Consider the following 18,183-nt stretch of genomic DNA (forward strand, 5'->3'; position numbering starts at 1 on the left):
TTATGAAGCACGTGGACCAAAGCTGCTGGTTAAACTGAGGGGAAAAAAAGAGAATAGCAGCTAGTTACAGTGCCTGCAAAAATGTGGGGCTTTTTTAATTTGCTTGTTTCCTGCTTGTTTTCTAAGATTCTTAAATCATAGAAGCATAGCAATATCTGCATCTGGTTAAAATGAAAATTCTCCTGCAATTTTATGCTGTCTTATGTTGTTTTTTATCTATCTATCTATCTATCTATCTATCTATCTATCTATCTATCTATCTATCTATCTATCTATCTATCTCTGTGTATGTGTGTTTTGATAACACAAACATGAATAAAATGGAAGCACTTTTGAAAAATGCTGATTTCTAGGAATCTACCCTTGGGGATTAAGCTGGGGCTCCTCTCTTGAGAGATGACTTAGATTGTCAATTGCTCACCCAAGGGCTGCAGAACGGAGATGCAGAGTTTGGCACTCATTGCACAAGGGACTAGAATCCCACTCTCGCTCTGCCAATATTGTGTTTTTTCCAGTGCTATAGTAACAGGAGCAAAAAGTTGTAAAAACATTCTCTGTCAGAAAAGTGAGCAGATGCAGCTCTGGGGGCATGCAGGGAACAACTCTGTTGAACAGAGAGATGCTGCTTTTGTTCAGTGCTTTTTAGAGTGAACTTTTACTGACTTTGTGCCACTTCTTTTTGTTGAAGCTGGTAGATAGTTTAGTTAGACAATGATCCTTGGCTCCTTGATGGCTGCCTGGCACTGGGCACCACTGCCACCCGTAGCAGAGTGGTGGTGCAATAGAGGTTGCCTCTCATCAGGCAGCTGTGGGCATCATGGACAAGTTGTTTGTCCTGTGCACTTTCTGCTCCTTGTCCGGTAAACCCCTCCAGTGGAGGCAAGAGAAAAGGCCTGCCAGTTGTGTGCACTGCTGTGATTTTTCAGTCAGACAACCGTGTGTCTGTGTCTGGTCATGTCATGAGGTACAGGTGTGGATTTTGGGTCAGAAGGCACACGTGACAGTGTAGCATTGGAGGAGATGGGCGCTTCAGCCTTTGGATAGTTCTGCAGTAAGCAGTGGGGGCTTCCCATCATTTTAAGACAGGGTGGACTGGGGAACCATTGATGGGGAGTTGGAGGGAAGCCTCTCAATTTCTTAGTTCTATTAAGTGTTCAGTTGTCACTCGCTGAGGCTCTGGTAGTCCAAGCATACATCTCTGGATGTTGCCAGTGGCTTTGATGCCTTAGAGGGGAATGCTGTGTTGTTACTATTGAGTGAAGGTTTCTTATTTTGATTTTTGATTTCTATTTTATTTTAAGTAATTTTCTTTGTTCTGCCAGCTTATGTGTTAGATAGATTTATTCTTTTCTGTATGTCTAGATTGGTAGCAGCTTTAAAAAGTACCAAATGATCATTTCAAATTATTTTCAAGTTTAGAGTTAAACCCTTCCGCAGTGATAAGTTGTGTAATCTCAAGCATGGTTATTTACTGGAAATGGCAGAGTGCTCTTGCAGATTCTGGCCCGTGGTTAGTTTAAGCCCTCTCTTTCTGAAATGGCAAACTCCTGTCACCTAGAAGCCACACTGCTTTATTTCTCTTATTAACCACAGACACTCAGGTGGTTAATTTAAAATGCGCTAACTTCTATGCTGATACATTAACATGTCCCATAATGTTGAGGAGGAAGGAGGTAGGGACCATGGAAGTCAGCTGAGGGACCCACGATCCTGGCTTGGCCATGTGAGCAGTTGAGTGTGTTGTTGTGAGCAGGCAGCAGCAGCTTCCAGCAGCCTGCTCCTGGGGCTGCTTACATCTTTTATGGGGCCCAAACACGTGGCACTCTGCAGCACAGCTCTATGACAGCTGGATGTAGCTGTGGTAACCGATGTGGTTGTCATCTCCACCTGCCTCTTTTTTGGGATCTGCTGGCTAAATAGTGTATACATCTTACTCTTACATGCTGCAATTACACTGGCAATTACAGGCTGTCCTACCATCTGACTAATTACACAGGCTGTAAACTATGATGGTGGATGACGTGGCTGTGTGTCCTACTTAGCTTTTCTTGCTATGAGATTGTAATGTCTGGCAGTGGACACTTGGAAGCAGGACCTGCTTCTACTGCCACAGCTCTCTGCTTGTGATTAAAAATTAAAGCTGTTAGTTGACCTCAGTCATTGCTATGTACTGAACTGATGTCAGAATTTAAAGTTGAGAGGAGAAAATGGCCAACTTGGGAAATAACTGAAATGTTACATAAACCCTCATGTACTGGATAAGGTTTTGGCAACCTGAAATAGACATCTTTTCTTAGAAATGGTTGATTTTTGTCAGATTTCTTGAGAGAGGGGGGGAAAAAATGTATTTTGCTGTTAGTGTTAAGAAGAAAATGGTACAAATAACTTTTTGTGCATAATGGAGTGTGATTGTGATCTGACTTTATTTTGTTCCAAATTCTGAGGGCTGCTTCAATTCTGAGAAGTGATCTTTGCAAGTGTTGAAATGATGTCTTTAATAAGTAGTGGTAAAACCAAGTTTGAGCTGAATTGAGTTAATCAGTGATTCTTACCTGTACGTTCATTGAAAAATAAAGCTTCCTCAGTAAGTGAGCAGCTGTAGGACAGCAGGCATGAGAAACAGAGGTAAGCTTACAGAGCTTTGCTCTTTTTTTTGGTGATTTTCACTCAACACATCTGTGTTGGAGTACTCTCTGATAGTAGCAAATCTGATGAGCTTGTACTGATGCTATAGTTGAAACTGGTCTTGTATTTGGAACTCTGATAAGTATGTTGCTGTATGAAATAGAAAATTATCCACTTCTCTGAGCTGTGTTATTGCTGAAGAGCTAATAGAGTAAGAGGAAGGATCCACTGATGAAGGAAAAAAGCAGTGGCAGCTTTAAATGCACATGGAGAATAGGTTTGTGTTGTTGCTGTTGCTTCTCAAGGAAGAGCTACAATTAATGCTGTAAAGCAGTTATGAGTTACTATTAATATAACTTCATGTTAACTACATTTCTGATGTACATGCATTTAGATGCTAGCGTGCTGTTCAATTTCTAGTAATAAGTTACTTTAAACTATATTATTTGTGTTTGTTATATGCCTTTATTATATCCTTGTCTGCTAGATTTATATGAATGCAGCATACTGAGGTTGTTTGTTGATTTGTTTGGCACAAACAGGACTTTGGCTCTACTTTCAAAGAATAGGAAGTTGCGAGTTTTGATGGGAGCAGGACATTTGCATGTGAAAAGCTTGCTTGTGACTGTGGGAAAATAAATTCTAAATTTGATCCTGGTGTCGTTTAAGGGAAGCAGAGGACATTTATTGGAATGGTGCTTGCAGCGTAGAAACAGTGGTGTAAGTGATTAGGTGTCAGGGAAGCTGTGCTTGTTCACTGCTGTCATTTGTTACCTTTTTCTTCTGGATGCAGCAGGCTGGTAGTCTTGTAATAAATTTCAAACTAGTGGGTTTGTTTTGCCCTTCCTGGCAGCCTTGGGTGCAGTACATATTTTAAAATCTGTTTTCTTATTTCAGAGGCTAGTTATGATTGGTGTATATTTTCTTCCTAGCTACTAATCAGACCTATGTTTTGAGGCTTAGCATGGAAGTAAAAATACCAAATTATTCAACTGCAATACAGCCAGAAGATTTTATCTTAATTGGGAATGACCTGATACTGACTACAACAGCTTACTGATTCTGAGTTTCAACTAGCTTTAAAAGTTAGGAAGTCACACATTTGATCAAGAAATTACAGTAACATTTAGTGTATTACTGTTCTAGTAATCTGAAAAACAAGCAGCTTGATGTCAAAGAATTTATGAAAATATAAATAGCACATTTCTCATCTGGCACATTTTTTATTAGTATTCAGATAAATGATGATAATTTAGTTTAACTTAACTATAAAAATGGAAATAACCTCATTTATATTTGTATCAGTGGAATGACCTTGCATTTGGAAATGACTTTTCTTTTTTACACATAGCATTTATTGCTTTCTTTTTGCATTTTGTTTGAATTTTAATATCTAAGGACAGGTTTTATTATATTCTTAATTATAAAAGCAGTAGCAAATGTAATGACTAAGTTTAACCTAAATCCCAAAGTTCTTTATCAACCTTTTACATCGATGTACTCTAAATTACTGTGTGATCCCAGATCAAAAGGTAATGTGTTTGATTAGAAGATTCCACATTCACAGTACAGTGTCAGTGCTTTTGTTAGAGGGGTGTGAATTAGGAAGAGCTTTCAATTTCCTTATATTCCTTAACATTTGCTTAATTCATGAGGTGTACAGTACATGTAAATGAGCAAGGTGGCTACCACCTCGTTTCTAAAATAAACATGTAAACATTTGAATAGGCTCTTTTCTTTGCTAATGTAATGGTTACAGAAATATTTAATACGAATGAGAAAATATGTGTAGAAAAATGGTTATGTGTAGAGATGAATTATTCAGAGATTATAGGTTTACAATTGACAGAAAGGAAAAAACTCTCCCCAGCTCCAGGTACTTCGGTGCTCTGGGTGTACTGAAAAATGGGTGGACTGGATTTCCTTCTGTGTTCATTGTACTGATAGAGTGTAAAGTTCCTCCAGCACATCTGAAAGGGAGGCACTGAAGTTTTATAGTCGTTCTATGTTTCTAATTTTTTCAAGAGTTTTGGAAGATCTTATTTCTTTCTGTTGTCAGTGATCTCTTCTGGTTTTTTTGTACCTGTTTGACCTTACAGACCAACTATATAAATTATAAATTGTGAGATACATGCGTTTAATAGGCAGTTCAGTGCTAGCAGTGAAGAGGTAAGGGGTATTCTTTAGCATGCACATGTCTAAATGAGCTAGTTTGTTTGAAACAAAACTTCCATTTTTTGCTGGCAGTTACGTAACTTTTTGGCATGATTCTGACATTATTATTGGTTTAATGATGCTCTGTTTTCTCCTCCATCATTTTTTCTCGCTTACTTGGTCCTTGGAAAGCACTTTGATAGACTAAGCAAACACCATCTGGGCAGTTGAATAAATGTGTGTAAAATATTTAATTATGTGTAAGGCACATTTTGTTCTGAATAACAAAAGCTTGTTGAATGAACTCTGTGTCCTGCAGCTTTTGTTTTTGGGGCTTCTTGAAGCTGATGCAACCTGGAGAGAAACCTGAGGGGTTTTGCCTGGTGGCCGTAGACAAGTGCCCCTTTTGAGTTTTTATCAAAGTAAACCTCAGCTGTCACACTGACTAAATGAAACATCTTCTCATTCTTAAGATGTCACTGTAATGTTTTTATCCCCTGTATGAAGTAGGAATTTTCTTTCACTAACCAGTCTTTGAATGATGTCAAGGGACACTGTATATTGGTGAAGTACATCCGTAGCCTAATAATCACTTCTGTGTAGTTAGTCCAAGGTTACAATACAGAACCTCAGCTTCCATTTTTGACACTGAAATATATACTAAAGTGATTGTGTTGTGTAAATGGAAATTTTGGGGTGGCTTGAAGAAGTGATGCCCAGGCACTGAATCCTGCAGTGATGAACAGTCAGCTTTGCACTTGCTGCTGCTTGAATTTCTTGTCCTTTCTACTGCTGTCAGTCTGAGTTGTATGCTGGTATAAAAAAAATAGGAGTATTTTCAGGTGAAGATTTGTATTGGCATTTCTTAAGCGTGTTAGGCTTAGTTTGGACTTGCATATTGAAGTGGTAACTATAATAACATTTTCCAAGCACGTATTTTTGCACCTTTGCTGACTGAATTTGTACTCTAGGTTGTAGCTCTAAGGCAATCTATCTCCTGTAATACGTCAAGCTTGTAATTTTATTTTGTTTTTGAAGGAAGCCATACAAAGTATTAGTAGTGGGTGCTTTCTACAAACTGGAAACTTTTTCTAGGAATTGCTGGGCAGAGTGGTACAGCTGGGGTCTGGGTGCTGAGTGCTGCTCCTGCTGCAGAGGGGCCAGCTGCTCCTGCTGGCAGCTTGCACATCCTCCTTGGAGAGCTCTGTGCTGAGGGAAAGTGGAGCTCTCATGGCTGAGAGCTAGAAGAAGGTACACTGTGCTGTGGCTCCATGGGGACCGCCTGGTGTAGGTTTTATGTGGGGAAGAAAGCTACCAGGATGGATGCTGAGCTGCTGCATGCAGATTGGTGATGGCCCAGAAAAAAAAAAAAAAGATTCAGAGGTGGTATCTCCTGGTGGTTCAGCTGTGATGCTCAGGTATCTTAACATTGCTTGAGAGGTGAAGCTGGAAGTTCGAGAAAAGTTGAAACTTTGTGTTGGAGAACTGGGGACTGTATATAATGGTGTGCAGAGCAAATCGTATTTGCTCAGGTTATCAGCCAAACACACAAACCTGGCCTCTCAATCAGAAGGGATTTTGTGCATATAGTTGATCTAAACGTGTTTGTAGGGTTTCTTCTGAGAATCCAGTTCCTTGTTGAAAGAGTGTAAATGAAGGTGACTTGAATTTGGGTATTAAGTGTACATCAGTGGAAGAACTAGCTTGGAACATGGATTTTTATTTCTATCTCTTGAAGGAGTAAAACCATAGCAGAGGCTCAAAATTTCTAAAATGATAGATTGCTTTCCTTTTGTTCTCAAACATTTTGGCTATTAATGGAGCAAATTGTGCTTGCTGGCTTCTACTCAGCTATTCTGGATGTACAGTGTAGTAACATAAATCAGCAGTTTCTGCTTCTATAAATAGGCTTCGGCAGCAGCTGCAGAGCAAAACTGACAAGCTTCTGGTCATTTTTATTATTGCCATTCAGAAGTTGTTTGAATAGCTGTGAAAATGTCTCGTGCTTGCTGTAGTGATATTTGCAGTCTGAGCTGAGGTTACGAGAGGGAAGGGAGCACATTTAGATGCCGACAGCGTGAGAGTCCACATAGACAGTTTCGTATTCCTTTGTTTGGGAGTCCCTAAGCTAAGTTTGGAGCTCTTTTACGTAAAATATGTTACCTAGATGGCTGAAGGTCAGGAATTTTTGAGTGGAGTTTGGAGACTGTACTTTTCTAAGGGCTTTCTGGCTAGCTGTGAGCTTTTATGGGCATCTTTGCTTGGAGGCCATCATCATATTGTGCCTTGAGAAGTTGTCCCTCCTTTTCTGCTGTTCGTAGGAGCTCTACTGCTGCTGTCCTCATTTTGGGAGACAGAATGGAAAGTGGCACTAGTGGGGCCAAGAAGGAGGAGGAATGCTAGCAGGCTGATAATTACTGTAACTGGATGGACGCAGCAGAGTTTGTGAAGAGTATTGAATATCTTTTGGCATTTAATTGAAGACCTGTGTTTGCGTACATGTTGTGGTGGTGTTTTGTTTTGTATTTTTTTTTCCTTGAATTCATGCTTTTGAGGATCTTTGTGCAAGGTCTAATGAAATACTTTTTGGTACAAGATTGACTTTCCATAGTAATAAAGGTATGCTTGCTTTCTGTGCCACTCTGAGTTAGACATTGTCAAATGGATGGTAGATTCAGCTTGTGCTGAAGCATACAGAATTACTTCATTTATCCTCTCTAATAAAAGCATGTTTCTTGAATCTTGGTACTCAACCTGTATGAAAGATACATAGAGGAAAGGAAATTGTAAAATAGAGTATTACAATTGCAGGTGGCTGTAGAGAGCACTCTTCACCTGCTGCTTTAGAAGCCTGTAAGGAAGCTAAAGATGACTGAAGTGAAGTTCGCTGTATTCCTAACCATAGCAAACTGGGAACTGAAGTTTATTAGTGTCCTAATTGTGTGTTTTACCATTGGATTAAGCTGTATTATTTATGCTGAGTTAGGTTCTACTGATGATAACTAATTTGAGAAGAAGCACTTTGAGGACTAGGTTTTTATCTCATTAATCCTAATGGTATTTGAAATTAAAGATGTTCTTATATATGGATATCCTCTGGCTTGACAGCCTAAATATTTTAAGTGCTCTTCTACTAGAATAGTAGGTCATACTTATTCTTTGCAAAAGAAAATACAAAGTGAAAATGATCAAAACATTCATGAAGACAACGTGAACTTGTGCTTTTTAAAAGTGATTCCATTCACATTTGAAATCAGATACCACTTTAAGGGAATAGTAATAATTTATTCATAGTGGCCAAGCACTTCCATTTTTAATGATTATTTGTGGCAATAATGGGGTCAGCCTAATTGAAAGAAATGAAGAATATGTGTGAAGTTTAAAAAGGATCCTGAATTCTGTAATAGGAACTTTTTTCCTGTCTCACTGGATAAACAAGCTGAACTGCAGCTATAAAGAGTGTAAAGAGCATTAAGTATTTTGGAGTGCTTTTAGAATTGCTTATGAAAGTGCAATATAAGAAGTTGGACTTAAAATATTGAAATATTTCTAGGAAAGATCAGCATGTTGTATACTATCCTAATTCCTTTTATAAAATACTGAAATTGTTAAAATACAAAGTTAATGTCTTCTGTGTAGTGAAGAAATGTAAAGGAGGAAAAATGGTAACTTTTATGTACAATTAGTTTGAATTCTGTAATTCATTCTCCTTTGAAGACATTTATGGAATGAGCTCATTTTGCCTCTTTGTGTGAGAAACTTACTGAGTAAACCTTTTATTTCTGCTTTCAGTCAGCAGATAAGCAGCGAGCCCTAGAAGAAACCAAAGCCTATACAACCCAGTCATTAGCAAGCGTAGCCTATCTGATCAACACTCTGGCCAACAATGTTCTCCAAATGCTGGATATCCAGGCATCCCAACTTCGACGCATGGAATCTTCAATCAACCATATTTCACAAGTGAGTTTTTTTTTCCTGTTTGTTGTTGTTGTTGTTCTCTGTTCTTGAAATTATACAGCAAGTAAAACTTGCTGCATTTCTGCTAATGTTAAATCTAGGAATGGGTGTCTGTGTGATTTTTGTTTGTAGTATTGTGAATATTTTACATAGGATAAGAGATTAAATGTAACCAAAGGCCATTTTGTTGTTTGGAGATGGATTTGTTCTCTTTGTACAAAGTAAAAAGCGCAGGCAAACAGCTAATGGAAAATTCAGAGAAGTGTGGTAAGAGATGGATTAGCCTTTCCAACTCTTATTCGTGACTTCTTGTATGAGGTATTAAATAGCTACAGGTTCTTAAAAGAAAAGAAAAATGTGAAATAGATGGTGGAAAACAATACTTTTCATCTTTTCCCTTTACCCATTGTTGTCATACTAGTGGCATCTGATGTCAAAAGCACACGTGGCTTTTCTTGACTTGTAAAGAAGTGAACAGATAGTGAAATTAACATCTCAAGCTCATGTGTGGCTACAAAACACTAGTCACTTTTCTGAGCAGCAATAAAATGGCCTACTGTTATCAAGAGGCCATGTATGACTGCCACGCTAATGAGGGAGTTTTGATGTCAAGAATAAGCTGAGGATGAATTATAGATTTGTTTGAGGTTTACCTGCTCATGATGGATTAAAAAGAGAAAGTGAGAGTAATGATACAGAGCTTTCTGTTTTCCTACTACAGTAGAGTTACTTGGTGTCCTTACTGAACTCTAAAAAAGACCCAATGGATGTGTAAAGTGTATTTTTATCAGTAGGTCAGTGAGAATGTATGGATACAATCTATTTATTAATCTGAAAATGTTGTAGCTGGCTGCTGTGTTCCTTTATGGTTACCTTGTCTGCTTGAGGTGGTTCTTCTGTCTTGAGAACGATCACTTTTATAGTTCTCCAAAAGTTGGAACTGTGTCCCTAAAGTAATTGAGATCTGTTTTAATTGCTGGTGCTGAAAGTATTGCTATAGTTGTGGAGAACTAGACTGGCAACATATTTTGCTATCTTAGCTGAATTGATTTACTAAGGGGTTAGATGAATTCCAGAGCAGGTGCAAAGGAAGGGGCAGCCTGAATTTTCCCTTCTGGTGGAAGTACACTACTAGATGGCCTTGGCCATCTCGTGCAGCTGCATCCTTAGAGAAAAGCTGAGAAGTTTGATTTCTCCTGCTGCATACTTCTTGTTAATCCTTAGACAACTCAATTTGTTGTTGTTTTTTTTTTGACCCCAGAAAATGTCAGAAGTTACTGTGTATGTATGAATATATGTAAATGAGCTATGTATACGCTGTATCCATGCTGTGTATTTCTATTTGGAAGTCAGGGGAAAGGGGAAAGTGGTGAGGTGCCTAGAACAGGCTGCCCAGAGAGGCTCTGGATGCCACATCCCTGGAGGTGTTCAAGACCAGGTTGGGTGTGATCCTGGGCATCCAGGTCTAGTAGCAGATCTGGAGGATGGTGGCCTTGCCTGTGGCAGGGGGCTTGGAACTTGGTGATCCTTGGGGTCCCTTCCAATCCAAGCCATCCTGTGATTTGGATGTGTGCGTATACTTCTTTGTGTGTATGTGAGTGGTGGGTGTGCCTGTGTGTATGTATAAAGCTCTTAAGAGGGTAGTACCAGCTGACAGGTATTTTGGCTGTTTGAAAGCCTAACACAGAATACAGAATAAAACTAATTGAACTCAGACAGGATTTTCCGTTTTATAGACATATTAAGTACATTTGTCACACAGTTTCTGTAAAGCAATTTGGGGAAAAGGTTCATGGCGTTTTTAACCTTTTTCTTTAGAAAACCTGGATTTTATGCAGGTTTAGATATTAGACCACATTTTTTTTTGTCTGTTGTACAAAATGGATGGTTTCTCAAAGTTGAATGCTAATGTTATCAGTACCTGCTGTCTGCTAGTAGTAATTTTTAACAGCTGAAACACATAAACTGAATTGTACGACCAAGCAAAATTAAAATTATTTCTGATTTTTTTGAAACATCTCTGTAGAATTGAAAACAGAAGGTTGTTTTTGTTGCCTTTTTTTGTTTGTTTGTTTACTGTATTATCCATATGTAGGGTGCTCCCCAAATCTTCATGGAAGAGGTGATAGCAGAAGAACAGATGCTTATTTGAAGAGAGCTAGTCCTAGGAACTTAAGACTAAGCTGTACTTAGTACCCCCAGAAATGGGTCCGTCCCACAGTACTGGTGTTGCAGGTGTTACATTCTCTTAATTTCAGTGCTTATTTTTCTTTAGAAAATTGATTTTTGTCACAGTTGCTATGTAATAAATAACTTCAGTTCAGTAACTTTGACTATACTTCTGCAACAAGCCAAACCTCTGGAAGATTTCTTCCATCTTTTTTATTTTGTTTATCAAGTGACATTAAATGCTTCATGGTATAATAATACCTCGTGACCAAACTATCACTTCTCTGTGACTTGAAATGATGTCAGTAAGGTAAAACAGATTGGTAACTACCATCTGCTCACATTCGGCAGTGTGTTACTGCACTAATACTTGGGTCACTATGCTCTGATATTTATATTTAGAAAGTACTAGTTAAAGTTACGATGTCTAGTTGTGTAGCCCTGCTTTTGATTCCCATTCAAAATCCTGCATGTTCTCTGAAGTGGGGAGAACTGTTTGATTCTTAGTAAGAAAACTTTTTCTAAACTGCTTGTTTTACTTAAATACAGCTCAAACTTGAGTCATGATTAACTTCAGAAGATAAAGTATTGTAGTTTCCTTTCATACATAGAATGCAAATTTATGTCACTTTCCATATCTCCTTCTAAATGTCAACTTAATCAAATAACTGAGAAGGAAACAGATGACCATTTGTGGATTTTGAAATAGTATATATATCCTGAATAAGGGAATCATTTTAATGCAAGTGATAAAATCCTTGTTGATCTAAAATTTGAAGTACTTTGTTTTGGTCTAAAGGCTGATGAATCTGTCTGTTCTTACTTGCTTCATTGGTCTTTGTCCAGTAATAGATAATATGCATTTTTTCATATTTGAATGATTTCAATCCTAAGTACAGATCATCTGTATAAATATTCATACTCGCTAGAAAAATTGTGTTAAATTTTTTTGTAGTTAGCAGATGCTGTGAAACATTGAGAATCTTCAGATTCTTTAAGGTAATTTTGCAGATTTTTAGGTCTTGCTATTTATATTATGAAAAATATATGGTCATATTTGGTTATAAAATGTTCTTAGTGAGAAAGTAGAGCTTTAAAACTATTCTCTGCTAGTAATTATATAAACAAGTGTTCTGTTACAAAGATTTCAAACACAGTAAGAGTGATGGGTTCTCTGCAGTGGTGTTGTAGGCTGGGGAAACCTGTTTCATTCTCTTACAGAATTTGTCTCCCATGATGCTGTCAATTATAAGCAGTGAATAGATCACAGACTGAACTCCTCTGTAGTTAGCATGTGATGCTTGGTTGAACTGAAGCAGTGTGTGTGAGCTAGCTGGTCTCTGTGTGGAAGATCCCTTGGACCTTCCAGTGAGGTGTCAGTGAAAATTGGTGACTGTTTTCAGTTGTCTTTTTCTTTTGAACTATATGAATAACCAGACTTTTCTAAAAATGGCAAAGTCTAAGGATAGACAGACTTTTCTGAAGATGATAATGCAAATGTTAATTCTCACAGTAGATATTACCAGTTAATTGGGTAGGTAGGTCTTCAGCATCTTCTATATATATAAAAAACCCACTGAACAGCTTAGCATCATTGTACTTAAGCAGCCTTTCCTCATAAGATGTTTTTAAAGTGAATTTTAAAAGACTGAATAGACTGACAGTAAATTGATAAGTGAAAATTAGAGTGCTTTGAATAGAGGAAGAAATGAAGGCTGTGGAAACTATTGTTTATTTGACAGCAGATTGGGCTTCCAAAGTGCTAGCTTAATATTCTGGGAAATTTTGTTCACAGGTAAGATGTATTTCAGAACTCTGAGTTCAGTGACTTTTAAGTGAAGTGGTGAATAATGTCAGTTGTTTTTTTTTCTTCCTTAAGCCAGTGTTTGCCTTTTGCAGATATTACGGAAGGTATATGAAAAGATGGTAATGATGAGTCTAACCTCTAACAAACCTTCTGTTACATAAATACTTTTGCCCAATGGAGTGATGGGGAAAAAGTGCATAATAGTGTCAGGAGTTAGAAATGTCTTATCAGACAATAATATTTAAAGTTACGGAAGAACAGAGCATATCCTATCTGCTGCTCCTGCCAGACTTCACAAGTTTGGTGTTCTGCTAATCCAGCTATAACCTCCAACAATGAAACGCACCTTTTTTCCCATACCTTTGAAGATTTTCTGAAGTGAGTGATTTGAAATCGATGCTTCTCAGTAAAAGTTTCTCAGTAGAACATTCTGTTGACATTCTTCTGCCTCGCTTAAGGGATTTATGCTAGAACTGGAGACAAGAATTGCCTGTGTTGAAGATGAATATTTTGATTTTCTTTACTAGCAGGTTAATCTTTGTTCCTTTTTCTGCTAATCAAATAGCATAATGTTCTTTTGTGCCGTTTTATGAATTTCTTAAGATCTTATGATTCCAGTAGTCAACTAATCAAGCAAATGAAATTTTTGAGAAACCTTCCAACATAATACAATCTGGGGAGAATTTGCCTGAAGTGGATTTTGTTTTAAAGAGCTCAGTTATTCCACTGCTGCATAAAATAAAGGAGATACTCTGAATCATTATGCAAGAGAACCCCCGTTAGATGAGCTTCAAGTTGTAATCAGATTTTTATTCTTTTCATTGTTTGTTACTGAAGTTATGACTTGTTTATCACGGTAGTTGAATGTACTTACAATTCCTACTTAATTATTAATAAAACCCTCTCATCATTCATGGAAGCAAATTTCCTCAGTGTCAAGATGCTGTCACTACGTTAACATGTGCTTAGGTATCTTTTACCTTATGTTTGTAGACAATTTCGTGATAGTATACTAGAAGTGCATGATTAAGTTTACAGAAGCGATGCACTTGAAATGCAGAGAAAGAAGGAGAAGCTTACTGATCCTGCACTAAATTACTTTCTCTGATTTGTAGATTGAAGTCAAAGCTCTGAGAACGTAGTGTCTAAGGTAGAAATGTTTTGATTCAAGCTATACTAATGTGATACTGTAGTACATTTGAAACATTATATAGCAATTGAGAGGCAGTTGCTCTGACAGCTGGAGCTCTTTAAGCTTTCAGCAAATGGGATCAGAAGCCTTTGAGACAAAAGAACATAAAATGTTTCTGCAGTTTTCTAGTGTCATGCCTAGATCACAGGCGAAGTCTGAGATGGCAGTAGAGATGGAATTATTCTGTGGTATTAAACATGAGACTGTCTTTCAAGTTGTTGCAGATGTATGCAGGTAGTTGATAAAAACTGAGACAAAACAAAATAAATAGAAAGCACAAACTATTTTGTCTAAGTCCACAGCAACTGAGGTGAGATTTCTGTAGACCATCTGTTGGGTATAATGCCGACATGAACCTCTCCTCCTGCTATCCTGTAAAAGTGAAGGCTTGGTGCAGGTTAAGGGCTAAAATATGTTGGAAGGCAAAATACCAGATCTTACCCTGATGTAGAATGGTACATTTTAGTGTGTTGGATTGGAACAAGTGTATGTGTTCTGCTCTGGTGTTTGAACACTGTGAGTACTGTATGAGATGTGAAGAATCTGACTTGCACTGTTGCCCTGGGGGATGCTGTCTAGACCTGATCATCCCAGGAAACTTGAGAAAGGACTGTGGCAAAATTAGTTATGGAGCAGCTTAATTCTTAAATTAAGCTTGCACAAACTGAATTTCTGCAAGGGTTTGTGTTTTGACCAGATTTGGGTGGACTTTTTGTAAGGGTGATGGAGAATGTATCCCAGATAGTTTAACTGCCCTAATAGACTTCCAGTCATTACCCAATGAACTTGAGCTTTCCAAAGAAAGCATTGCCAACATATTCCAACACTGAATAATCTATTTCATTTGGTAGCTTTGTTTGAAGAAATAGCTGTGAAGCTTTGGTAGGAACTTTAGGCAGGCAGTACTAGAAGTGGTAGAAATTGACATGACAGAGCTGTATTAATTGCTCCAGTTTAGCAAAGGTACAAGATGTTGAAAATATGTTGCTGGCAAATAATGGGTAATCTTGGTAGACTGTAATTTAAATTTGCACATTGTGCTCTTAATATTTGGGGAAATTCTTCTCTGGAAAGAAATATAAAGAAACAGGTTTTAGGAAGTGTTGTTTGTTTGCTTTGGTGTTCTGTGTTTGTTTTGTTTACTTGTTTTTGTTTGTGTTTATGTTTTCTTGTTGTTCATTTGTTTTATATTCTATAATTATTTTCACAGATAATACAGATTAACAAGGTCTTTTTTTTATTGTTTCTGATATCTTTGGCTCAAGCAGAAATGTAGAACATTGTAGCCAGCCCCGCTGTTCCAGTGCTTGCCCACAGAAAAACAAAATTCAGAAAACTTCTGTTGTGAAAATGGTTTCTCATTTGTACCTTTTCCCTTGCTTCCTACAGAGCATTTGTGTTGGCTATGAAAAATCTCTCTGGTAACTTTCATGATCACAAGAAATCTTATGAGTAAATAACAATTTTCATGATGGTAATTCTGGGTGTTTTCTCACTTTGCCTACAAAAAACTTCACATAAATGTGAACGTTTTAGCTATAGGTTAAAGTTGTTTTGTCACCAAATGATGATGTTGTTTTTTTTCTTAATTGTTATTATTTTTTAAATGCTCTTTGAAACTCTGTGCACCTTGATTTAAGAGGGTTGTTTTTTTTTTTTTATCCCTGCAAGTAATTGGTTGGTTTATTTGGTAATGTTCTCTTTTTCCTTTTCCTATTACAATAAAATAAAATAAGTACATGTTTTCAAAGAATGACTTCTTAGGACGACCTTGTTTCTAAGCTAGACATTCTCTTGTGATACTCATCGTGTGGTGTTTGTGTTATGGGAAGGGTGGCTTTTCTGTGCTAGCCTTACCCATTCTAAATGAAGGTGCTGGGCTTAATGGTCTAAAGTCACACCATTCTTTGTGATGATGAATTTGTATTGACTGAAGTACCTTGTCTGATTTGTCTGAGAAAAGATGTATTCTGTTGTATAGCTACCAGTGCTAGCTTAGCAAACGGTTTTAGTGTGAGAAAAGCAGCTTACAATTTGTTTTTCAGGCTAAGGTTTGGGAAGATATCCTTATGCTTCATTTCATCAGAGGGTTTTTCAAAGACCAGCTAAGGGAGCAGTTGTAAAATTAAAAAGATAATTAAAAGAATTGTATAAGTCAGTGTCAGTGAATTTGTAGGAAATAAAAATGGGATAAAAGATATTTTGCTGAATTGTAAAGAATGAGAGTAATAGAAAACGCAAAGAACTTGCTGCTGTTAGTGTAGGTTTGGAGGTGACAAGTTCAACAATAAATCAAAGATTATGTAAGCAAGGATATGTAGTGATATGTTTAGCACAGTATCAAAACATTGGAACTGATTTAGTTATTTTTGTCTACTGACTCTGTATTCAAATGCATACCACTGTTAGTAAATACACTGCGTCTTTTGTAGACGGTGGACATTCACAAAGAGAAAGTTGCTAGAAGAGAAATTGGTATCTTGACTACAAACAAAAACACCTCAAGAACTCACAAAATCATTGCACCAGCTAACTTGGAGCGACCAGTTCGCTACATCAGGAAACCTATTGATTATACAATTCTAGATGATATTGGACATGGAGTGAAGGTAGGTGATATTGTTAAAACAGCCAAACTGCAAATACTTTGTCTGTGTGTATTTACGAAATAACTCATTGCTTGTAATATACCAGTTTCTCCTTTCCTGGCCGGTGTGTCAATAGGTGTAAGAGGAGTTCTGCAAGACTGCAGTTACTCTTTCCCCTTCTCTTTCTCCCTGAACCTCGCAACTCACTGAATCTTATTTCTGAGGACATTTGGACTCTAAATCTCAGCTTTTACAATACTTCTGAATATGTTCCTGTGTGATGCTGCTCTTACTATTTGAGTCAGTTGTCAGGTTATAGCTGGGTAACGAAAGGAAGGGTAATGACCATCTCTCACTTTTCTCTCTGAATTAGCAATACAAAATATGATCCAGATTTAGTTGCCCCTGGTTTACTTGGAAGCTCATCTGAAGAAAGCGTTTGCATAACAAGCATGAGTTGCTCTCTTCTCTAACTTTAGTCAGCCTATCATACCTATATCCTGTAACGTGCTTTGTTAAAGTGAGCTCTCTACAACTTTTTTGCCATATAATGTTTCAGAATGTGAATAGTGCTGCTAAGCAAAAAGCCAGCTGATCCTAGTCATTTAAGACTGCGAAAAATACAATAAGACTACGGTTTCAGGGTAAAGATCATAATAAGACACAATTGGTGTCTGCTCTGTGCAGATGTTAGAACAGTGCACACAATAGCAGTCATATTAAGTGTGAGATTAGATGTGGATTTTTTCTAAACGTTTCCTGAATGCAAGCAGAGTCTTAGCAGGCATGCCGTTGTCTCATTGTGAAATTGTGCTGCCATGAAAACAAGAAATGAGAACACTGACAAAGTTAAAGTTCCAGGAGAAAAAAGGTAAATAACAGAAAGTTGTGTCATTGTACCTGACAAACTAACAAATCTGTAAACCTGTAAGTTAGCAGTACAATAAGGTACTTCTTCCAGTCAAGTTATAACAATTTCTTTTTGTTTGATGCCTATCTACGTTGGGTTGTCTGTGATACTCAGTTTGAATTGTCAGCTTGGATTTAGATGACAGCAAGTTGCTGAACCTGACTTTTAAAATTCAAGTTCTTAATAGCTCTGTTTAAATATTTCTTCAGAGCAATTTTACTTGAAGTCTTCTTTGCATCCTGTTAGTCAGCAGATCACCATTTCTTAACAAAATGTTCCATTTGTGACCTTAATCAGATTTTCAACAGACAAGTAACTCTTTAATTCAGAGAAAAAGTATGAACAAACAAAGAAATAAAACCAAAACAACCCCTGAAATATCAATAATATCTACTATTTAGTCTAGGAAATTGTTATACTTCTTGTGTTAAAATCTACTACCGAATTCAAATTTTGCATTTCTGCAGGTCAGTGTAACTCTTTCTGGATATTGTTCTTAATATTTTTTACAATCACGTTTGTTTTAATGAAATTATTTTAGAACTCATTAGAAAATGTTTTAATTTCTCTGCAACACAGTGTTACTTCCCGCTGGCTTTAAACCCTTATAATTGTTATTCTACTTCTTACCTCAGTGTAGCAGAATCGTACCCAGTGTGATGCAGTGGCTGATGAGTCAAATGCATATTTGCATCCATTTGTTCTGCTTGTGATATACTTGAAACAGCCCTGAAATGTACTGTTTGCAATGTGCATTATTTATCTAGGAAAAAAATGAAGC

The 18,183-nt window shown here is 37.3% G+C and overlaps 1 protein-coding gene across 25 annotated transcripts in view; it reads left to right on the forward strand.

Annotated features, from left to right (window-relative positions):
- Nucleotides 1-18,183, forward strand: part of ABI2 (abl interactor 2) — a 53,138-nt gene that overhangs the window by 13,999 nt on the left and 20,956 nt on the right. For 20 of the 25 annotated variants that reach the window (XM_065751056.1, XM_065751053.1, XM_065751058.1 and 17 more), the window contains exons 2-3: nucleotides 8,572-8,739; nucleotides 16,337-16,513. In XM_065751056.1, coding sequence (XP_065607128.1) covers nucleotides 8,572-8,739; nucleotides 16,337-16,513 — 345 coding nt within the window. The remainder of the gene's footprint in view (nucleotides 1-8,571; nucleotides 8,740-16,336; nucleotides 16,514-18,183) is intronic. The other 5 variants (XM_065751063.1, XM_065751050.1, XM_065751047.1 and 2 more) reach the window with 1 other exon arrangement.

The sequence above is a fragment of the Cyrtonyx montezumae genome, unplaced genomic scaffold, assembly GCF_038088225.1.
Source record: "Cyrtonyx montezumae isolate F1298 unplaced genomic scaffold, pur_monq_1.0 scaffold_7, whole genome shotgun sequence".
Classification (NCBI taxonomy): Eukaryota; Metazoa; Chordata; class Aves; order Galliformes; family Odontophoridae; genus Cyrtonyx; species Cyrtonyx montezumae.